Consider the following 24,648-nt stretch of genomic DNA (forward strand, 5'->3'; position numbering starts at 1 on the left):
ATCAGATTACAGGCCATCAGAATTCCCTGAGGAATTCAGTCAAGCCCTTCAAAATAATCCCACTTCAAAGTTAGTTCATCAGATGGACACATATTTTTTCACATATTATTTTTCATTTCTCCAGACCTCAAAAAAATTCCTCATAAAAAAATTTATTGTTATAGGTTTGCTGAAAAATAGTTTTACTGCATCAGTAATATGATAGACCAAACTCAAAGGAAAACTAGGCCAAGCTGGTTACCACTTGAAGTCACAGGCTCTTTGCCACCTTTGATCCCAGCACAAAGCTGTGTTGGCACAAAGCAGGCTCAGAAACATTGGACGAATGAATGAATGAATGAATGAATGAATGAGCGAACGAACAAACAACTTGTGACAGGACCAAATATATCAAACAACCCAAATGTCTTTAAAAAATAAATAAATAAACTCTTCAGTCTAGTAAAACGAGATTTTTTGCAGAAAAATATTTTATTTTGTGGGGTAGTTTTCACAAAATCAGAGCTAGAATGGCCCTTAGAGAACATCTAATCTGCTCATTCTCAACTCTGGCTACACATGAACATCACGTGAGACACTAAAAAATATCATAAGCCCCACCCCACACTTGGGATGGGGTCCAGGCACCTGTATTTTTAAAGCTCCCCATTATTAAGTCCCTTACCATAAGAGTGGTTCTAAGTCCCCTATTAAAGATGAAGGAATTGAGGCCTAGTCAAACTGCAATATCTTATTCAGGGTAAAAGAATTGAGACCAGAATCCAAGTGGGAATAGCACTATTTTTTTTTAACATAATACAGAAAAAGTATTTCAAGAACTACAAAGCTTCATCTTAACTTTGAAACTGTTGGCCATTTTAAAAAACATGAAACTAGGCCAAAAAATCTATCAACATTTGAACTCTTCCTAGTGTATAGGCACTGTCATTGGTGAACAGACATAAAGGTTTTGCGGCACTTAGCAGGTTTTGCCTGAGAGATTAAAAAAAAAAAAAATTAGGAGTATGGTTCCCATCTTTCCAGTTAACTGCCCTCCCTTAGCAATTAGTAACTCTTGTAGGTAGTTCCTTAATTGGTATTGTGAAGGGCTTACAGCGGATGCGCATAAAATGTTTGTTTTTGAACAAAAAGAGGTACATGTATAAAATTGATGGAACTGACTGGATATAAAATATGAATCTATAATATTTGCCATATTGCTCATCATGTTACATAGATAATACACATTTTAAACTATTTACTAAAATCAAATAGTTACATTTGGAAAATTACCTTTAATCGAATCATTTTCAGCTCTCATTATGTCAATGAGTGAACTCTCCAGTGAGTGCATGTCAAACGTCCTGGGACGATCCTGTAAACACAAACAGCCACAAACCACTTTTAAGACAGCATTTAATTATAAAAGAGGATAATAAGCTGTATTTGATGGGACACATCAAAAAGTGGCAATTTTCCTCCCTCTCTGTATAAGGCACATTATTACTACATTTTATTTTTAACACTTCCAAAACACCAAAACCACAAAAGTTAGGTACCCAGGGCTCAGCAAAGATTGATTTGATTTCTAATAATAATTTCAATAAAAGCATAACTTTCATGAACAAAGCAAAAACAAACTAATTTTCATATGATTAAGAATATTAAATAAATGTAAAAATAGAATTCATAATCTTTCTCTGTCACTTAAGATTGCAGTCATGTGGCAAAGCTTCCCAAACTTGCTCCAGCAGTAATCTACTAAGGTGGCATCTACATGTGCTATTCAGAATAGCTATATTTACTTATAAGCCAAGATCTGAAAATAATCATCAAATGTCTGTAAGACCACTAAGTGGTCTTACAAAGTATTCTTGTGCAAGTATGTGCAAAGTATTCTTGATTTTTCTGCCATTAAAGGAAAGACAGGGTGTGGAGAACACTGCTGGTCTAAACCCCGGCTTAATGAAATGCACTTCATGAGTGGGTGAGGAATCTGAAAATATACAACCACCCCAACTGCTGGGGCATTCTTCAGGACAAAAAGTACTAGAGATAACTAAAATTAAAGTTTAGCTTGACAGTGAAAAGTAGATGAAAAAGTTTTCAAGTTAAATACTGAAGGGGAAGAAGTAATACATGTTTCTGACCCACCTTAAGAATAAATAAACACATTAACACATATAAAGACCACAGCAAGGGTATTAAAGAAAAGGAGGTTTCCAAAGCCCTCTTTATTACATTTTCTCTCTCATTACTTTTTTTTTTTTTGGCGGTACGCGGGCCTCTCACTGTTGTGGCCTCTCCCGTTGCGGAGCACAGGCTCCGGACGTGCAGGCTCAGCGGCCATGGCTCACGGGCCCAGCCGCTCCGTGGCATGTGGGATCTTCCCGGACCGGGTCATGAACCCGTGTCCCCTGCATCGGCAGGCGGACTCTCAACCACTGCACCACCAGGGAAGCCCTCTCTCATTACTTTTTAACTCAAAGCTTTGGCTTTGTAAAAGGATTCGCCTCATTTTATCCCTTATTTTTTTTTCCACACTTGTTGGGATCTCACTTTTCCGCCTTCCAGCTTCTCTAGAACTTTAAGGTTGATAGGGCAAAAGTAGTCCTTTTGATCATCCTGACATTTCTCCTTTGTCCTTCCATAACACTACTCACCCTGTACTATTATTATCCTTCCATAAAATAGGGACCACCCCTCCTGACCCCACCCACCACACAGATATCCAGTAATATTCACTGAATTGTTTTAGGATACAAACTTTTTTTTTTTACTTCTGCAACCTGAGGGGTCCAAGGGCAGTTACACTGGGATATAATCCATATTTAAAGTAGAGAGCATTACAGGTTTTTTCCCCCGGGGTGGTGGGGGATGAAGATGGGAGGGGAGCAGATGCCTTAACATGCTCTTCGGCTCCAAACTGGTATGGCTCTTCCAGAATATCTTTCCCACTTTTCCTCCTGATCCTTTCCTCATTGTCCTCATCTTCTCAATACGGTCCATAGAGAGGCAGGAGGACAGGTGGCCAGAATGAGAATTTCTAAGATTAGTGTTCACAAAAAGGAAAAACTCTTCTGTTTTTATCCTTCCTCATCTCAAGCCCTGAATTAAATCAAAACTTTATTGCACATTCTTTCGGAAGCCAAGTGGATTTGAGGCATAACTGGAGAAACAAGTTAAGACAAAATTCCGCTATCTCTTTCTGCAGTAGTTGGATTTGTCCTCCCTCCAACAATCTATGCACCACACTCAAAATCAGGCCAGCCACTATCTCTTCTCCACAACAAAACCAGTCTTGGAGACACTAATGCTCAGTGTCTGTTCCCTTGCCTATGTTCTCTGTCAGTTTCCCAAGGGTAGGAAGTATGTCTTACATCAAAAGTTCCCAATGTTTGTAACTCCCAAAGGGTGATGGGTGTGCCAAGATATCATCTCCTCAACCCACAGGACTGCCCAGAGGGCCTGATGTGGCAGGAACTCCCTGGCAGATGATTTCTATTTCTATATTATCATTTTCTATGCGTGCCATGATGTGAAACAGGTTGAGAAGCCTTGTTCCACATATCTGTATCACTGTGCCTCACACAGGGCCTGGCAGCTTAGAAGCCTGCGTATGTTTCCTCAACTGAGGAATGAATGAATTCCTTCAAGTAGTTTATTTTAAATGTTGGAAATATTTCTTTTCTCCTATTTCCTTATCTTGAGGTTTGTTTTTATACATCCCCTTTCCGGCTATAGAGTTGTAGGGGGTTTTCTGGGTCAAAATGTAATGGTGGTGGGGAGAGATGGAAGAGGAGACCTCAGCCTTTTTTTTTTTTTTTAATGCAACTAAAGTAGTAAGCAACCTGTGAACTTCCAGAACTTGCATTTTGCCAATCACTGAATGACAAGAGCACGCAAGAGAATCAGTCGATAAAGAATATTATACAGTGTTTTTGTTTGTTTTATGACAGCTGTTTCCATCCAGTAAGTAAAGAAGCCTCCTTTTCACCTATAATTTAGCGAAGCCACTTCATACCGCCCCCCCAGCCTATTGCCTAGAATATAAAGATTTTTGCTAAAATAACCACTGACTTCTAATTGGTACCTTAAAACTAAAATCCTAAATGAATATTTAAATTTTCAGTAATGCTTTGTGGGATTAAAAAACAAACAAACAAAAAGCCCTCTATCCTTTTTACACTTATACTAGCTTTCCTTTCATTCATCACGGTTTAATACAAGGATGATAAATAAATACCAATATACAAACTCTGATCAACTGGTACTGACTCTCAGATGCAATGTGTTGAGAAGAATTTTCAGGCTCTGAATGGAATTAGAAGAAAACAGTGTCTCAACAGACACTTGTAAGTGCAAGATACAGACCCAATGGCACAAGCACCACATTTTTGCCAACCCTGGTCTAATATGTACTCCTCCCCACGATCCAACCTTATTCGCAATTACAATTATTATAAACTACTTTACATTTGTATAGCACTTTGTTTCTTATGATGCTATGGTAATTCAGAGTTTCAAGCCACGTATTTTGTCAAGTAAACATTCTGTTCTCAGAGAGGGTCCAAAGTTTATCATTCTTGATTTCTCCCTCACTGACTTTTTTTCTGTCTATTTTAAGTATCTAATTTTACAAAAAGGACCAAAATGTAAATGTCTGTGTCATTAAGAAGTAGGTGGAGGGGTACAGACACAAATAAACCCAAGGAATAAGAACAGCACAAACAATGTTGGTTTTCCTGCCCAAGAACCAAAGTGACAAGTCAAGAGAGCTTTGATTTCTATATTTCATCCTTTGATTTTTCCTTTCTGGCTTGCTAATTGAGCCAAATATCAAAACCACTTACCTGTTTTCTAGAATCCATTTCCCAGAAAGTAAACTATAAAATAGAAACCTTGTTAAGTGACAGCTCTTCTTGATTGAACTTGAGCTGATGATCAAAATATGAACATCAGCCTAAATCAGTGGAACCGAGCATTAGGCACTAGGAAGCCTGCAGTGTCATGTGAGCTTGGCATTTTCATCCTCTAGACCCTTTTCCTGATCCGAAAAAGGAAAGAGTTTGATTAGATCTCTAATATTCCTTTCCCACAAACAAAATACACTTGTATTCTAGCTTTCCGATATCCTAAGATAGTCTGTGCTCTTTCAAGATTTGCAGTTTAAATTATGATGAGTATGGAAGGAATCAAAGATGTGAACAAGAATGACTGATCAAAGTTTATCACTTCTTGCCCACAAAAAGGTGGGGGGGGGGTCAATGACTGATTAATAAGAAAATGAACTTTTATAGTCTTAAAAGGACAGTCACCGCGTTTTCATTATGCTAAACATAATGCAAAATAAGAAGCATTTTCCAAAAAACTTACTTAAAACAATTTATTGAAGGGGGATGTCCTGATTTCCAATAAAAGTTCAAAGACTCTATTGTAAAACAAAAAAACACTCATCTGCTTCAACCCACTGCTGCCAGTTTCTCTTGGCAGACTACAGAAATAAAAAGCAGAAAAGCAGAGCTACCCTTTACTGAGCATCTACTGAGTACCTGACATTATTCTAGGTACTTTTTAAATACTGTCTTAATGTTCAAACCTCCTTTTAAGTTAGATTGTATTATTCTCTTTTTTTTTTTTTTTTTTTTTTTTTTGCGGTACGCGGGCCTCTCACTGTCGTGGCCTCTCCCATTGCAGAGCACAGGCTCCGGATGCACAGGCTCAGCGGCCATGCCTCAAGGGCCCAGCCGCTCCACGGCACGTGGGATCTTCCCAGACCGGGGCACGAACCCATGTCCCCTGCATTGGCAGGTGGACTCTCAACCACTGCGCCACCGGGGAAGCCCTATTATTCTCATTTTAATGACAAAAACTAAGACTAGAGAAAATCCACAGTTTACTGCACAGACAGGTTACTGCCTAGTTCAGCAGCTTAGTCAGGATGCAAGCCCAAGTTTCACTCCAAAGCAAATGGGCTGCCTTGGGTAAAGTAATGGTCATGGCAGTCAAAAGACCACATTAGTTAAGATATATATTAGAATAAATGAGATACTCTGTCTGCCATAAGGGTCCTAGGGGCAGGAATGTGCTGGCTAGTACCTGGCAAACAGTAGGCACTAAAATATTACTCAATAAATGAAAGAAAGAACAAAAATTATGTATAAGAGTAATATAGGATAATATCGGAGATACTAAAAACATAAGAAAAGATAAAGAAGCTTTATCTTCCTTCTTCCTGTTGAGATGACAGATAGATGTGGTCCACAAATTAAAGACCTAACACAAATGTATCTCTAGGTTAACTACGGCCAACCACAGGAGCAGAAGTGGTAGTAATAGCAATAATAATAGTACCAGCAGCTAACGTTTAACAAGCTCTAATGCTTTACATGCATATTCTCATTTATTCCTCACAAAAATCCTATACAGTTAAGTGTTAAGTTATTATTCCATTTCACAGATGAAAAAAGTGAAGTTTAGCATGATTAAGTAACTTTACCAACATCAGGTAATGGAGAAGGCAGAATTTGAACCCAGGCCTTCTGACTCTAGAACATTTCATGAATGAAAATAAAAGACCATCAATTATTTTCAAGGCTCAGCAAAGCAAACTTGATTACAATGTGTAGACCTCTTTTTATTTTGTAAAAATTAATTGTATTTAATATATTGAGTTGTAACTTGTTGGTTTCAGTTTCTGTCATCTCTACTTCACAGGACAATTTCTAAAGGAAAAACCACACAAGCCACTATGAAAATCAAAGTTGATAAAAATAACCTTCTGACAAAACAAATTAGTATTTCAAACAGCAGGACCTGTCCTTTTAATATACACCTGAATAATCCTGACTGCCACAGCAAAATAGGAAGACCTACGTAAGCAAAGAACTGATGACACGTCTTTTTATAACATCCCAGAGTAGCCACAAGAAGGACGTGAACCTGTTGGGTCTATTACAATCAGGATGAACAACCAGATTGCAATTATGCCACAAACCAAAATTATCATTTTTGTAGCTTTTAAAAAAAAAATCCAGATGGATAATGTAAGCCAGTGTTTCTCATACTTAAGAGTATATCAGAATCATCTGGAGGTCCTGTCAAAACAGACTACCGGGTCAACCCGCCAAGTTTCTCATTCAGTAGGTCTGGGTAGGGTCCAAGAATTCACATTTCTAACAAGTTTCTAAGTGAAGACAGGGACCACACTTTGAGAACCACTGAGTTAAGCAATTCCATTCCACAGGTTAACTTCATTAGATACTTGGGGGTGTGAGTTGTAGCTTACATCCTGTTGACAGCTGTGATGCAGTCCAGCTTAAATATTCTACATCAACCATTCTAAGGTTTCCTTATGAAGAGAAAGGGCTTTGCTCTCAAAACCCAAATCAAAGCCCTCTCTTCCAAGCTCTAAGATGCATAAATTGGAAAAAAGATTACAATTCAGTTCAGTTTCAACAGAACAACCACCTTGACCACTCCACTAATTGTTCCTGTCTTCTTATACTTGAGTTAGTATGTTTTAGCATTACTAGACCTGGTCTAAAACACAAAATGTACTTAATTGAACGTGCCCACATTATTAAGAACCAAAGCCAAAATTCAGCTACTCCCTTTACTCATTGCCTTCCTATAAAGACATACATTACTGTGAGCATCACTTCTCAGACTGCTAGGTATCTGTATCAGCTTATGGAAGTTTCTCTTTCCGGCTTAAACTTTCCCTGGTGAAGAAGGGAAAGGAAAATATTTTGGTTTGAAAGGCAAAGTCTATGCCAGTGTATAGCTGCCAAAATAAATAGGAAGTCTAAGATGCCAGCACAGCCCATAATTAATCAAAGGTAACTCTGGGAGTTTTAATCCAAAATTTGCCAAAATGTAAATATTTTTCTTGGATTAAGTATTTAAGGCCACGGATACCAAAGGTTGGCAATATAGTCAGCTTTCAAGATTCCACTATCAGATGACCCTTCCATCCCTGTGCAGGCACAAGTCCCTTTTTCCCCATATCCCCCTAGAACGCTGACAGCCCACATGATATTGACAAGTTCTGTTACAGCTACCCACCCCCTCTGCCACTGGACTGCGAGCTCCACTCACCTCCACAGCCACAGACTGTAGCAACTGTGCAGCATCCAGTAAGTCCCTCGTCATCGTTACCATCATCATTAAAGTGGCTAACATGTCCCTCCTGGCTCCGTGTTGTGTCTCAGATGAATGATGTATGATTTATGTACATTAGTTCCTCACAACCATCATGTAAAGTGGATACAATTATCACCCCCATTTTAGGCAAATGAGTTCTGAGAAGTTAACTACTTGCCCTCAAAGTCACAAAGTAAGTGGTGGAGTCTGACTTCAGAGCAGAAGCTCAGAAAAGTGGTCCATTTAAATGAGCTTTGTCATGACCTAGAAATTCCAATCTATCAACACCTGCAAGGTATGAAATCCTTCACTGTATACAGGGTCTGAATGCAGAGAACAAGTGTCAGAGGTTAAAGTGAAAGAGGTAATTACCTGAAGTAGGAGAAACCACATTTAATAGCATCTCATATTTCTTAGCAGGATCCCTCTTCAGTCAGTGCTTTCTCATTAGGACCGCTTTATAATGAGGCAGAGTCTTCCAGATCTTGGGCTACCAAGTGCTTCCTAATAGAATAATAAACTATAACAAAATGAATCAATGTCTTTGGGGTATTACCCTGACTGGATCAATAGCTCCATTTTCTTCCACATGAACTGATGAATCTGATCTCTCCAGAAAGCCTTTGAGAAAATTTTCTTTTATCCCACCTTCACTAAATAAACCACATTCAGGTTCACCATTAGAAATCCTTAAAGTGGTAAATATTTCTTGTCACCACTTGACTGTATTAAAAACACAACTTGGCATTCTAGACTTGATTAGTCAGTTCCTAAATCAATAGACCCCTTCCTCTTGTTAACTATTTGCTCATTTTCACCTTGCCTGGCAGAGGGAAATAATTAAAATCTAGTCCAAGACCTGCGTGTAAATCACCACTTAGAAGACAACTGATCTTGACACTGCATTGTCTCTGAACCTTGATTTCATCATAGAAATAAGGATCCTACCTCCCTTATAAAACTGGGGTGCGGAGAAATGAGACAAGGTCCGCACCACACCCGCCAGCTAGGAGATCCTCTCAATAAACATTCCCTCCGCCCCTTCTCTTTCTGGTGAAATGGCAAAAGAGCCCGAAACTAACATATTAAATTAGGTATTGTTTGTATCTGAATAATTCAGCTGTTCTCTGCTATTTCCCATAGCTCACTTTCATAGAGAAACAAAAAAGGGGAAAAAAAAGATATTTCCTACCTAATAAGCTATTTGGGGCAAGAGGTCATTAGTTCAGGAAAGTGGGAAGAGCTACTAAAACTAGGCCCTAAGGAATGAAGTCATTTAGACCCTCTGGCCATTCCTCTATCTTTGGCTGCTTACTGGCAGTCAGCAGTCCTCTGCTATACATCTGCTGGGCCTGATCAGGGTCCGGAGTCAGCAGAGAGAACGGTCACCCAAATACACAATCTTTATTCTTAAACTGAGGCTTGTATCCTATAACCCATAACATCCATAATGTCTCTTCTCTTTCATGAGCCTTGACAGCAACGTCAAAAGGCAGCCTGTGCCCAGTGTCGGCCTCTGGGCCCTCACAGCTCCCCCCGCCACATCCTTAGCTCTCCAGTCTCCGGAGCAGAAGGCACTTCTCAACACGCAGGCACAGAGCAAGAGGTCACCAGACTGTACAGTTCACGAGGACGAGCATGTCTGCCTTGGTCATGTACTCCTAGCACACAGTCCATTGAAAGCATCAAACATTTGTGGGTTGAAAAACAGCAACAGATGAAAAAAATGTGATGCAGTCCAAAGGCCTGCAAAAGACCCCAAACCTTTAAATTTCCCTTTGGAAAAACAAAAACACATTAACAAACAAAAACACAACCAAAACGCTCTCAGTCCTGTCCTGTTCTCTCTCCTTTTGGAGATCCTTCCCCCAAGTCCACAGAAGCCTGAACCCAGAAGGCGGCTGAAATGAAGAGAGGAAAACTGAACAATCTCCTCCCAAATTTGTGGTCATCAGCTGATGTTTTGGTGTCTTGTTGGATCTCTTTTTTTTTTTTTTTTGACAGCCATGTGACCACCAGCACCCTTCTTGACCTAGAAGGGAGATGCGGCCAATAGTGGTTTCTTTAGAGATTAGCATCAGGTTGAGCAGTGAAACAGGCTGAGCAGGTACAACAGAAATGTGGGCCTTGCTTCAATTTCTCACTATCTTTCTTTAAAAAACAACTAGAAGATATTTTTGTATGTTTTTAAGGGGGGAAAAAAAGACTATCTTTTAGAGACACATACTAAACCATTTACAGATGAAATGATACAATACCTGGGAAATGCTTCAAAATAACATGAAAGCAGGAAGAGACAGTTAGGAAGATGGATGAAAGAGGACTGTCCAGGAGCTGATCATTGTTGGAAGCCAGGTGACATGTATGTACATGGGAATTTGCTATACACTACTCTATTATTGAATATGTTTAAACTTTTCCATAATAAGAAATGAAAAAGACTTGGGGGGAAAAACTTTATCCAAAGAGGAAACAAACAAACAAACAAAAAAACCAGTTGGTCACTAAATTTTCCAGCAATGTTCAAGAAAATGGGAGCATCATCTGGGCTGACTCCCACTATTAAGTATTGAGTTTATTAAACAAAATTATAGTTCAGATTATAAAATTCTTCTTTAGAGTTAAACTCAAATTACCATATACCAGTTACACAATGGTTTTCACCTTTTAAGAATCTGTGCTATTTGCAAAATTTTGAATTAATATTTCTATTTGATGACTTTCTTATACCAACAGAATCTTTTGGAAGCCAAATATTAGGCATATTTCATTTTACTTCAAAAACACTGGACAAAAGAAATGTGAAAATGAAGGATCAGGAAAGTTGAGGAGCTTGCCTTAGGTCACACAGCTAGTAAGTGGCAGAGCCATCGTTGAAACTCAGATCAACTCAGATCTGACTTCCATATGATAATTAGGAGGTTTTTCTGAGTAGCAACTGTTCTTACATTGTTTGGTTCTTTTTAAGGTTCTTAGAGACAGTAAGGCTACAGCAGTTATTTTACTGACTAGCACCAGATGCATTCCTCAAAAACACCTGGGAAAACTATTATTAAAAGTATGCTGCATAACATTTAAATATAAATATGGCTTTAAAGTGTATAATACTGAGGAATTAACTATAACTTATTTTAGAGCTAAAAGCAAGCAATGACTGGGATATATCTGGTAAATATGCAGCAAATAGAAATTGCCCAATCTAAATACTCTACAATATGAAAAGTACTTCTTCAGCTTAAGACTTTAAACTTTAAAAATTCAGTTTGCAAACATGAGGGAGAACCTGTAAGTGACTGATGGAGTTTTTTTCCTTGACATGTAATGAGACCTAAATTCTGTGACCCACAGGCTAAAGTTTGCCTTTTGTAGTACCATTTTGTCACAGAACTTAAAAAAGCACATGTTGTGTACAGGTGTATATTTATAAATGTGACCATTAATAAAATATTTGGAACTGTCATTTACACTCTGTTTCTGTTATACCTAAAGTTGAACCTGTTAGTTTGCCTTGAAGTTTAAACAGCTCATGGATTAAAATGAAATATAACTATTGAGCTAGTTGCTAATTTGTTTACAATGATAAAAAATGCATGTTCAGTATCATTCAAAGATTAGCACAGGTCAGAAATACATTATGAATCAAATCAAACAATTTTTATGAGATATCTACCTATGCCTAGTCCATAACATAGCAGGTACTCAATAAATATATGCTAAATAAATTAATTAAAATATAAAAAACAGAACTTAATTCCAGGATAAAAGCTAAAATATATTCAATTCAAATCTATGGCACCTTTTCCTGTCTTTTAATGAACAAAATCATAAATTCTTCATTAAAGTATGGTCTCCTTCTAAGTGTCCATTGACAGATGAAGGGATAAAGAAGATGTGGCACATATATACAATGGAATATTACTCAGCCATAAAAAGAAATGAAATTGAGTTATTTGTAGTGAGGTGGATGGACCTAGAGTCTGTCTTACAGAGTGAAGTAAGTCAGAAAGAGAAAAACAAATACCGTATGCTAACACATATATGGAACCTAAAAAAAAAAAAAAACAAAAAATGGTTCTGAAGAACCTGGGGGCAGGACAGGAATAAAGACGCAGACGTAGAGAATGGACTTGAGGACACAGGGAGGGGGAAGGGTAAGCTGGGACGAAGTGAGACTTATATATACTTATATATACTGCCAAATGTAAAACAGATAGCTAGAGGGAAGCAGCCGCGTAGCACAGGGAGATCAGCTTGGTGCTCTGTGACCACCTAGAGGGGTGGGATAGGGAGGGTGGGAGGGAGACGCAAGAGAGAGGAGATATGGGGATATATGTATATGTATAGCTGATTCACTTTGTTATAAAGCAGAAACTAACACACCATTGTAAAGCAATTATACTCCAATAAAGATGTTTAAAAAAAAGTACAGTCTCCTTTAATGTATACAAAAACAATCAAATGTTCTAAATTTCTTAAAAATAGGCAAAATCTTTCAAACTACTGAAAGATGCAGGCTGCCAATGCTAATAAATGTTTAGGTATATAAACAATTATTAAAACTTCTCTTCGGGCTTCCCTGGTGGTGCAGTGGTTGAGAGTCCGCCTGCCGATGCAGGGGACACGGGTTCGTGCCCCGGTCCGGGAAGACCCCACATGCCGCAGAGCGGCTAGGCCCGTGAGCCATGGCCGCTGAGCCTGCGCGTCCGAAGCCTGTGCTCCGCAACGGGAGAGCCCACGACAGTGAGAGGCCCGCGTACCGCAAAAAAAAAAAAAAAAACTTCTCTTCAAGAAAACTGATAATTCTGCTAAATGTTTTATCTGTCCTGGGTTGCATCTAGCTTATTTAAAAGTAGTACTCTGAGAAGTGGAGCATATATGATAAGACAAGCAAAACTAAGGACTGCTCAAAATCTTTCATAGATACCCAAGCTTTTTGTAGTTATTTTAATTTCCTGATTTTACTCAATATTAGAGATTTTAATTTTATTTTAAACAAAAAAATGTAATCTACCTAATACGGCCACATATTTAAAGTACCTTAGAATAACCCTTCACTGCCAGGTCTGTGTTCTCAAATTTAAGTGACTTGCTCAAGGTCACACAGCTAACTAGAGTTCAGATCAAACGTAAGTCTGTTTGGATCCAGGGCCTGTGCTTCAGTCTACTATATTTTTGGCCTCACACAATAGCCTTTCTCAGTAATTATCCAAGTGTTAGCTTCAGAAATTGATTAAAAATAGGATCTATATAGATCTTTTATCTTTCTATTGAGAATTTTCTGAAAACCTTAAAGTGTAACTCCTTCTGTTCCAATATTATACAATAGGATGAGAATCTACGCTAACTTTGAAGTAAAAAATTCTATACTGCTATAAATTTATCATGGTAAAAATATACTTTAATTTCCTCAAGAACAATTTTGTTTGAGCAATTAAATACAAAATGACTTTTGTCAGGAAAAATTAAAATGAATGCTCATGTTACAAGCTCCCTGCCTTAAATAGAAATATATTATCTCATCTGTGATGGGACCAAAAACTGAGGTAAAATATAGTGCTGAAAAAATGTGATAATGGAACCTCAAGCTTATTTTCCTTAATAGAAAGAGCAAAAAAGTCGTAAGGAAAATAGATTTAGACTGTAAAATTCAAAATAGGCATATGTTAACTTTAAGACTACTTTTCCATTTCTTTCTCGTGAACACCAACAAAAATTATTCTCAAAAGCATAAACTCATGAACTAAATAACATCTTTCTAGTTGCAACTAGCAACAAGCACATTCACTAGGCTTGCAATAACCAGGTTTTTCCTGAAAGATGTTGGAACAGTGTGTTGATCATATTCCATGGCTTCCCTGAAGACACATCAAAAAATAATCAAAAAACTACCCTGCCCAAGTTTCAATTCCATCAGAAAAGCAATTAAACCTAGTTAAAAGGCTTTCTACAGAAAGGTGTAAAATGGTATCTGGTAAGCTTTTCCCAAACTTTTCCAATATTTCAATTCTGCTGGAACCAGAACCAACCAACCCATACCTTACAGTTAAAAAAAATTACTTTCCCATCTTCTAATATAGATTAATACAAAGTCAAAGAAAATGTTTCCTATATCCCTTGGGACTATATGAGAAAACAAAAAATGTAACAACGTTGCACTTTAGGTAATTTTAATATTGATAATTCACCATGACTTTCAGACCCGAAGCGATGCAGTAACTTTCTGTTTTCAGATATAAGATGCCATATATAATTTTGAGGATCAATAAACTGAAAACACAAGGAGAGTTATTAAAGTAACATAAATTATTTGCCTGGTTAAGACAACTTAACAAATCCATGGTGACCAAGTAAGAGCAAATGGGCTCCAAATCCTAAAATGTCTCCCTATCAATCAAGTTTTAGGATCATCTTTGTAACAGATTTTGTCTCCCCCCTTTCCTTTTTCTTTTCTTTTTTTTTTTTTCTTTTTGGTCTTCTTCTTGGTTCTTAGCTAATGGAGATGGGGGCATAACTGAGCTGAATATAAGAGAGTACTAGGATATATAGCATACATTCTCCTTTACATTCCTGTAAGGACAGAAGATCTAGGCACCCCTCCAAAGAACTGCTATATTCAAATTAATTACTGGCAGGTGCCCCAATATATTATTTGGTTTGGACATCAGGATTCCAGGATGTGTTTGGCAGGATGGGTAGGATTTTCCTCCCCTTAATGTAAGGGTCAAATCATGCCTTTAGTCACATAAACATGGCCCTTGTTTCTTCATTTTGAAATTAAGACAATAAAACTAAGCCTCATAGGGTTGAGAAATCCTATACATGAAGTGAGATAACATATGTGAAAGCACGTAGCTCAGTACCTAGTATATAGTACGTACTAAAATCAAACAAAAAAATATTGATTTGAATATTATTTGTTTAATATTTTGAAGTTGACAAATAAATATATTCTATTATTTTCCACTTTTCAAAACTTTATAATCAGCTTTTAATCATCAGGTATCAATGATTCACTGTAAAAATTTTTCTCTCATCTTACACGTTTCCGGGAGGCATTTACCGCTGCCCCCATCTGTAACATGTCTATGTGAAAAGACACTGTAGTATAATGGTTAAAAGCCAAATCTCATGTGTGAATAGTAATAATAACAATAATAATTTCTACTTCATAGGATTGTTGAATGAAGTAAATGAGTTAATACATGTAAAACACTTAGACTATCAAAGGCATGTTAGCTATTATTAAATACATATTAGTTTAGTTGTATCTGAAAACTGGATTTCAGGCATGTTATCTGCATCCACATAATGAAAACTTTAAGCTAAGCAAAAATAACTTAGAAACAAATTTTAATACAAAGAAAATCCCAAAATATAATGCCTGTCATATCAGTTATTTAGAGGATTATTCACATATTTGGAATCTTTGCTCCTGCTCCATAAACATGGGTAAAAGAGAAGGTTAAGATTGGCCCCCAAAATTAATTTAAAATGTCATCATGAATTTTAATTCACTGTATGTACCCAAACCTAAATTAAACAAATGTAAAAACCATTCTGATTCATTTCAAATTAAAATAAACACTGCCCAGTATTAGTTACATTTCAGGTAAATTATTTCCTTTTAATATAATAATTCCATGTTAGCCTTTGATTGAATGCCAATATTATAATATAGCCATGTAAATTCTATCCTGTAATTTCTGTGGTAAATTTTAAGATCTCTCTATAACACCTAAGGAATGCTTTCTAAAAGCAACGGAAATTGAATTACTAATCTATAAAATGTCTTTCCTAAAATTAATAGTGTTTAAGGCAATAAATTTAAGTAAGATAGCAGTGTTTAGAAAAAAGTATGGACTGTGATTGCAGCAGTTTAAATTTCACAGTAGCTTGCTTTAGAATCATAAGGAACTTAGGAATCACCTAGGTCACCACCACCCCCAATTTTATGAAGAAACTGAGGTCCCCAAATGCTATGACACTGATAGGGCCAAGACCACAACCTAGGTGTCTGGGCTCCCAGTCAAATAAATGTTTCTTCAAATCTTTTCATATCAGATTTAACCAAGTAATTCATATCAACTCAAAACAGTATTTTTTGCCAAAAAATTATTCAAAAGAATAATTCTCTAAAACACACACACACAGAACTGCATTCATTTAAGTAAGCACCACGGTACTCAGTTTACTAACTTCTTATATTTTCAAAACCCTATTAGGAATTTCTTGTCATAAAGATTCTTTTCAAATCACTTATTTTTATTGTGACTTACAACTCAACCCAATGCTTGCTCTCAGCTCCCCATCTCCCAACCTCTCTCTTTCTCTCTCTTCACTCTCTCACACACAGAAATATACACACTCTCCTAAAAATGGTGGGGATGGTGAACAGAAAGCAACAACTTAGTTTCTAATCCTACCAAATTTCAGCCAGGTATATTGACTCATCCATTTTCCATTCTCAGCATAACAGACAACAATTCTAAGGGAAGAGTTAGTTTCTAACAGTATCTTTTAGTATCAATCTTAGTCTACTATTATTTCATACACCCGCTTAATCTCTAAGAAACCATCTGATTAAAAAAATTTCACATGTTAAACACATCCCATTAGCTCCATAAAAATATTAATAATGTGCATATACATATAGTTGATACATTTTCTGAAATTTTTATTTTTCCCAAAGCAAACCTTTATCAAAAGTCAGTAAACTGAGAATGGAAAACAAACTATGAGGTCACATAAATTCATTCTGTCACTTTATAAGTAGCAAAATAGAAAAGAAAAGTATTTTTAATTCTGAGCCAATCTTAACCCAGTTAAAATGTTGAGAATGCCGTCTTAGATTTTTTCAATTAGGAATATATAAATAATTCATAAAAGTTACCTTTGCATTAAATTTCCCTTAAATTTATGTTCAAAGGAATATCAAAACCAACTTTTTAAAAACAGACTTCATGGGATTGCCAATGTCTTCAACAGCCTTTCACCTGACCACTAAAGCATAATTGCTCTCTTCAGTTTGAGTAAAAACCCGTTCTAAAAACAAAAGCCAACAGCTTTTTTTATACCTGGGCAAAAAAATTATTGAAAAAAAATTTTTTTTAACTAGATTTCACCAAATATTTTAAGATACATCCTAATCATTATACCTGAATCCTTAGAGAAGGGATATTTAATTCCTTGGAATGACACAGGGTTCTCTTAGCAAACTTCCCCTCCCTCTGAGCAAATTATTAATTAAAACAGATAATTCTACTTGTGTTGACATCATATATGGAGACATTGCAATTATTTTGAAATCTGTCTGAGCCTTTGCCGAAAGATCTCTAAAATAACCCTCTAGATATAGCACATGTGTATGCCTACACATGTAGGTAGCATTTTTTAATCCTTGCTTTTTAACCTAGAGTTTGTACTCTTATCAGCTGTGTGCTCTTGGGCAAGTTATTGTATCTTGCTGATACTCAATTTTCTCATCTCTAAAATGGGGATAATAACAGAACTTATCTTGTGGGGTTTGTTCTGAGGACTGATTCAATGTTAGCTTAAAACCCATATAAATTTCCTAAACACATATAAATGATCATACCCCCAAAGTATACAAATTTAGTGGGGCATCTGACGTTCAGTTAACTATGAAATTCCCTTTATCCTATGTCTATCAACTAGACTGGCTGCTCATTAATTAAAAAACATGAAACAATGTGACTCTTGCAGAATAAGGATACACTGGTGGCAAGAAAGACAAGTGATCTTTGCCTGGGTCTATTTTTAGGAATGGTTTAATTATCTACACCCCCAGTGTTAACACGGGAAAATAAACAAATGGGTGAAAGGCATCATAAAAGACTCACTCTGAGATCAACAGTTTCATAGTATGCAAAAATAATTGGGTAATTGGGGATGAAGAAAATATTTAGATCATTTCTCTAGCAGTCCTTACTGACACAAGGCAGGCCAGAATTTGCAAAAAGGTTTAACAGGAATTGCCGAATTGATGAATTCAAACTGTTCAGACCGCAGGGTTCAGAGAGGTTTCAGGTTTAAAATATAACCAGTGAGAAAACCATAATTCAATAGCTGGTTTTCAGTGAATCACTACCTTACAGCGGACAAAAATTAATTTGCGAGGTTATATAGTTATGCAAACGGGTAGAAAATGCTCATCAGTTTCCACAATGAAATATATTTATATCTACATTATTTATTCTCACTTAAATAAGTAGGGAAAAACCAACCACGATTCTCTTGTCAGGCTAGAAAGGTATTATAGTTAATAATCATGACATCACTAGCTACCTGGTATTCATAATTATGATAATTTATACGATCATCTAGGGGAAGATAACAATTAGAAATTTACCAAAAAAAAAGCTGAATATTTTGTTCCAAATTATACTCCTCTCCTGCCAAAATCATGTCTGGTAATTAACTCATTTTCTAAGAAGAGCTCTGATATGAATACAGACAATTCAAACTCTCTTCGTTACATAGATATTACACCCTGCCGTTTCCTTATTTCATCTTAATCTATTAATGGAACATAATCTTACCGGAAAAGGAAAAATGTTGTCAGCCCTGTTCAAGCTATCTTCCATCCAGGATTTAGGAGCAAAGGCAGAGCTGGGGCGAGCGTACTTCTGGAGCTGAATATGATTGCTTGCAAAATTTTTCTTCAAAGGCGAGATGGAGTTCAGGGGCGTTATTCCTCCATTCAGCCCTCTGCGGTGATCTCGGCCTTGGGAACCTCCCCAGCCACCATATCCACCACCTCCTGGGCTCCAGGAAGAAGACGGTGTAGGAGAGGGGCTCTGGTAGCTGCTCCATGGAGAGGGGGGCTTGTTAAGATTATTCGCCAAATGAGGCAGCTGGTTAAAAGCAGCATTTCTATGTGTGAAAGGTGGGGGATGGGGACTGGCAGGAGACCTCCTTTGCTGCTGATGCTGGCTGTGATGATGCTGGAAATGAGGGTGATGGGGGTGGTGCTGTGAGAGAGGCCCGATCTGAGGAGAGAAACTGCCTCCAAAGCCAGGGCTGACATGATGGGGAAAATTTTGAAACAACAGAGCACCGTTATTAGCCGAAGCAGCCGGGACCCCTCCCTGGTGAAAGAAACTTGCATCTTCATTGATGATTGTAGAGGAAGAAGGCGCTATCGCTGCTGACCAGTTACTGAAACCAGTAAGAGACGACGCGCTAGATGTCAAGGGTTGGGTTGAAGTACCTAGCCCCGTGGCTTCTTGATAATCAAACCCTGTCAACACTGGTGATTCGATTCTTATTTTCTCCTTCCCGTTGCCGTTTTCTGAAGAATTGTCCCCTTGATTTTCTTCAGATTTTGCCTTCTCAGTTTCAGGCAGTATTCCAGCTTCCTGACCTGGACTGGGGGAGAGCTGCTGCTTTTCTAAAGGGTCTTGCTGTTCCTGTTGCTGACTTTTTGCCTTTTCTGATCCCAAGATCTCATCCTGAATGTTATGGGTAGCCGGGGCAGGAAAGAGCCAAGCTGACCCGGCACTGCTGCCATTGGCAGCTGTGTTATTATTTATAAAAGCAGCGGGGCTGGGGGTGGCATTTTGGTGATGGTGTGGAGGCTGCAGATGTGGATGGAATCTGACTGGAAAAGCAGATTTATTCCCAGTATTGCTTTGCACTAGCACTCCAAACCCGTAATCCCCCATTTATTATTTTTAGGCTCAGAATCTTATGATAAAAAAAAAACAACAACCTGATGTCTCACGCCTTTGTATCCTCTACCCCAAATTTAAGTTGCTTGTTTGAAATGTCTTATTTTTAGCTAGCTCAAAGATCGCAGCTTATCACCCTAAATAGTTCAGATTTGGAATTCTGGTCTCTGAAAGAAAAAAACTAAAAAAAAAAAAAATGTCTTAAAACATTGACATGAATCCAACTTATTCTAGGAGGGAATACAAACGCAGAGGGTAAAAATCAAGTCTTTGGTTAGTAAAATAGGCGCTTTCTTTTTCCAAAGGAAAACGTACATGAATGACAAAAACACAGCTTCTCAAGCATCTATGGATGTAGAAGAATAAGCATTGCGCGGAGTAAAAATATATATATATATAATTTAACAATCACATATGGTCTTCTTCAGCAGTTTAGATTCACTCACATAAAAATTAGAATAGGGCTAAGGGGAGAATACGTTCTTTTCTTGGCAGCTTGGTTAAAAAAAATCAGGAATAATTTAAGAACATTATATATTATATATTTATATATATAGATTATATTAGGTTATTTGGGGTGGGAGGCGAATTCCTGGTTGCGGGAGAGGAAATCAGCATTGACTAATGGAAAGATGATTGCAGGGAAGTTTCTGCTGTTCCTGGTCCTGTTTCTGATCTTTCACGGGGTGCAGTTTTGGCCTCTGGGGCTGTTCCTGAAGCTCTGGGTGCAGATCTTGCTGCGGTCGCTGTTCCTGGGGCTCCCCCCGGCCTCCTCTCCCCCATGAAATGGGTTGGAAACACCCGTTTCTCCCTCTTGGGGGTGTCGCGATCAGGACGGATTAGAGAGACTCGACGAGGACAAGCTGGCGGCCCCGGGGTGCGGGGACCAAGGGGTCGACCTGGAAGGTCCTGCGGTTTCGGCCTCTACCCCTCTCTGCGGCTCCGGGGTTTTTTTCCCTCATGGGACCCAGGGGCGGTTTGTTCAGTTCTCTCAGTTCGATTCTCCGCAGGGGGGAAAAAAGAGGAAAAATAGGAAAACCCCACCAGCGTAGTTACTCTAAAAGAGAAGGGCCTTCCCCCCTTTGCTCGCTCTCTCTCTTTTTTCCCCCAGATTTTTTTAAAAACTGTAATTTAGAAGGCTTTTGTTTCTCCTCACGGTTGCTGGGCCGTCGTCGCCGCCGCCGTCGCTTTACCCCGGTCCCGCAGTCCCCGCTGTCGTAGTTGCGGACTCCGCCTGGCTCTTCTTCTCTCCTCCTTCCTCCTCTGCTGTCGCCGCTGCCGCCGCCGCCGCCGCCGCTGCCACCGCCTCCCGGTGCCCGGGTTCAGCAGCCGCGGCTGAGTCCTTCTCCTTAGGACCGAGCCGAGTGAAATGACAACCAGCTGGAAAGACCGAGAGACACTTCCGGTTCGAAGAGGGAGGGGTGGGTTAGGGCAGACACCCCGCCCACCTGCTGAAAAGCCAATCAGCTGCTAGAATTCAGATTAGGCCACACCCCCCGGCTCAGGCGCCCTCCCAGGAAGGTCGAAAAGTTATCTCGAGAGACGCCCCTTCCGTCTGCGCCTCGCCCAGTGAGGCCTGGCGCCTGGAACCCGCTCCCCCGATCCAGAGTGAGCGCAACTGGTCGCCATCTTTAGTGTGGGCAAAGGGCTCCTGCGCTGTTTATCTCGCCTAACCACGCTCTGCAGGAGGAGTATAGCGGGACGCGTGGAAGAGAACGGATTTCGCTAGCACTGCGGTAAAGAGTCCAGGTGCGGGAGATCGGTGGGGCAACCCCTGAAACCGCGGATGAACGGGAGGACTGCCCATAGTAAACGTGGTTCCCCAGGCATCACGTGCTTTGACCGGAGCTCCTCCCCAGAGGGATCTGGAAGAGGAGGCGGGTTTTCCCGGCAGCTGTGCGGTGCCTGGAGTTGCGTATGTCCTTGTCCTGAATGTAGACCTCACGCGGGACTCTCCTTTCACCTTCCATTCCCCCACCCCCACTCCTCCTGCTTAGTTTAGGCTCCCGTCTGGTGCAGTCTCAGGCACAAAGATACAGCTGCTGTAAACGTCTGTGGCTGAGCCCTCATCCCCGTCCGGCTCTAGTGCACCCTTCTCGCTTACTAGAGGGACATTTCCAAAACGAAAAGCTTGTTAGGGTCCTCACCTGCTCAGACCTCTCTGCGACTGCCCACTACCTCCTTGAAAAAGACCAAACTTTTTAGTCTGGTGTTCAAGGCTTTTCCACTCTGGGGGCAGTATATCTTAACACCTCGTCTCCCTCCAACCGCCCCACACCAAGGTGCTCCAAATATAATCTCAGCGCCTTTTAACCTTCCCTTTCCTCACTTCTCCACCTGGTAAACTCCTGTTTAGTGTTAGGAATCGGTTCAAAAGCTGCCAACTCTGTCTTCCGAGCTCCCTCTTACGAACATCCATGGCCCAGTGTACATCTCATGCTTCTTTATCACCCTCTATTGTAATGGTTGCTTATGTCTCCTGGACCTGTGGTCAACTGTGGGCTCTCTGAGGAGGGAATCTTGTAGATAGGAGTCATCAGTGAATGAATGCTGAAGAAATGAGTGAACAAACCAACTACAATGAAATCTTTCCTGAATGACAGTCCCTTTTCCAAATCTGAATGATTTCATTCCTTATGCCATTTGGTTTGGGACTCACATCTCTCAAACTTTAATCATTTAGGTTGTTCATTTGCTGCTCAAGGGCTCCATGTCTTGTTCATAGTTGTACGTTCTCACCACTATGACCACCATCAGGACCTAGATTAATGCCTTGCTCTCAGCACTCGCTCTAAAGATGTTGAATAAGTGAGTGTTTTCCTTTAGTAGAAAACGAGAAATGAAAAGAAATCAGAGGAGAGCCACGAGTGACTATGGCAAGAGTCGGGAATAAAAAAGGGAGAGATCAAAGACTTTTAAGAAGAATCTCATGAAAAAAGGTGGCTTCCATTTCATTTCCCTAGCCTTTCTTCAATGACCCCAACTTCTGCTGTTTAAGTTTGTCAATCCTCCCATACTTCCATGTAGAACACCTGTTTGGGACCTTAATCGGTGATTTTTTTGTCTTTTCGTTGTGCCATGAACATGAGTCTTGTCTCTGTAACTCTACTTTGAGTTCCTTAAGTGTTAGGGATTGGGTCTGATTCTGCTGTTTATTCCCCACAACTGGACATACCTTGAGACTTAGCTGGTTCAGTTAGGTGTCACTTCCTCCAAAATGAGTTCCCTGACTGCTCCTTTTTGTAGCATCTTACAGATTCCTCTCATTTACTCACTGCTGGTTGTCAGTGAGTTAGTTTTTTCACGAGCAGAGCTTGTGTCTGATTTATCTGTGTGTCCCCAGTGGCCATCAGAGGGTCTGGCACAGAGCAGACTCAGGACATGTTTATCGAATGAATGAATGAATGAATCTTCAATGTCCAGTAGATGGTTGAGAGTCTTTTGGGGCTGCCAATTCTTAGTGACTAAACTGGCTGCCATATTTGAAGGAAAGAGGGCTATCTTTAGAACCAAACAGGTAATTTGAATTCCAGATATGCTACGTCCTAGTTGTAGAGCTCTGGGCATCACCACTACAAGCCCCTGGTTCCTCATAGATAAAATGTGAATGATATTCCTCCCTGGCTAGGAGGTGGTAAATTACATGAGATACAAGTGAAGTGCTGGGCTCATAAGAGGTTTTCAAAAATGTCAGTTCCTTATTAACATATGAAGCGCAGAGAACCACTTCTCAAGTGCCTTTTGCCTAGAAGCTGCATGCATGAGTGAATCCAGGAACCTATGTTGGTTTGTAGAGGGAGGAGACACACCAGAGCCATAGTCAGGGTGCTGCTAGGTCAGCCTGATCTTTTAAGGCTAAATCAAGCATGGGCAGTAGGTTTGGGCTGGGCTGAAGCTAAAATGATCTCTGAAGACATCAGGTTCCTGGCTAGGGATTAGGAGCATGGGAGAAGGAAGCGGGAAGCAATTCTCTTGAGTCAGTTGCCTACTCAGAAACCCAGGATACCCAGCTCAGGGCTGCCCTCCTTGAAAACATTCTGGCCTCAGAAACTGTCCCAGGTAACCATGACAACAATTCAGCAGCTCTATTTAGGATTTCCAAAGAGATCAACAGTTGCAGATGAGTGCTGGCTTGAACACTTTGCTGGCAGAAGAGAGCACCTCCCATGAAACATGCTCACTGGTAAGCCTCCAGGTTGCAGAGAAAGCAAGCTCTCCCTGGACATTAAGGTGCTACCAGATTTTTTTTTTTAATTAAAAAGATTTTTTTTAAAACCCTCCCTCCCTGTCCATTAAGGGCTGACACACCTTCAGAAAAGTTGTAGGCTAGTGAATGGACCCTGCTGGCTACAGCCCAGCCCCCTCTGGGGTTTGAGGTCAACCACACCCCAAAGTCGGAGCCTCCCAGGAAGCAGGGCCCTAATATTTCCTTCATCAGCCTCTCTTAAAGCTTGGCAGGCGATATAAATCTCACCTCATAATCACACAGAGTGAACTCTTCCCCACGCTAGCTAATGTCCTCCACCACTGCTCTTGAAGCACACACTGTCTTCTCCCAACAGCACACACCCAAGCTCCCCAGGGGCCTGTCTAATGACTTTAGCAATCAGGGCCACCACCCATCGTTGCCCAGGTTGTGCACTGTGCAACTCCATAAGGCACCACAGACTATTATGTGAATACCCATCCCCCTGTTGCACAATGCAGTGGCCCTGCTTTGGTTCATTTCCATGAGACACCGAGGCACATTATGGAAATATGACACTCATACACAAAGCCACCAGATACTACCATAAATTACATGAACACATGCTCATCACATGGAGAAATATGT

General features: G+C 39.6%; 1 protein-coding gene and 1 long non-coding RNA gene across 4 annotated transcripts in view; both read right to left on the bottom strand.

Annotated features, from left to right (window-relative positions):
• Positions 1 to 21,192, bottom strand: part of CPEB4 (cytoplasmic polyadenylation element binding protein 4) — a 64,458-nt gene extending 43,266 nt beyond the window's left edge. For all 3 annotated transcript variants that reach the window (XM_012533825.3, XM_033432096.2, XM_004272014.4), the window contains exons 1-2: positions 18,684 to 21,192; positions 1,273 to 1,354 (exon numbers count right to left, since the gene is read on the bottom strand). In XM_012533825.3, coding sequence (XP_012389279.1) covers positions 1,273 to 1,354; positions 18,684 to 19,808 — 1,207 coding nt within the window. In that variant the 5' untranslated portion in view covers positions 19,809 to 21,192. The remainder of the gene's footprint in view (positions 1 to 1,272; positions 1,355 to 18,683) is intronic.
• LOC125964026 (uncharacterized) lies at positions 5,595 to 18,677 on the bottom strand. The gene is made up of 2 exons (XR_007476533.1): positions 12,919 to 18,677; positions 5,595 to 12,700 (listed from the first exon to the last, which is right to left on the bottom strand). It is a non-coding gene; the product is annotated as an uncharacterized LOC125964026 (long non-coding RNA).
• Positions 21,193 to 24,648: the final 3,456 nt, after the last annotated feature.

The sequence above is a fragment of the Orcinus orca genome, chromosome 3 (assembly GCF_937001465.1).
Source record: "Orcinus orca chromosome 3, mOrcOrc1.1, whole genome shotgun sequence".
Classification (NCBI taxonomy): Eukaryota; Metazoa; Chordata; class Mammalia; order Artiodactyla; family Delphinidae; genus Orcinus; species Orcinus orca.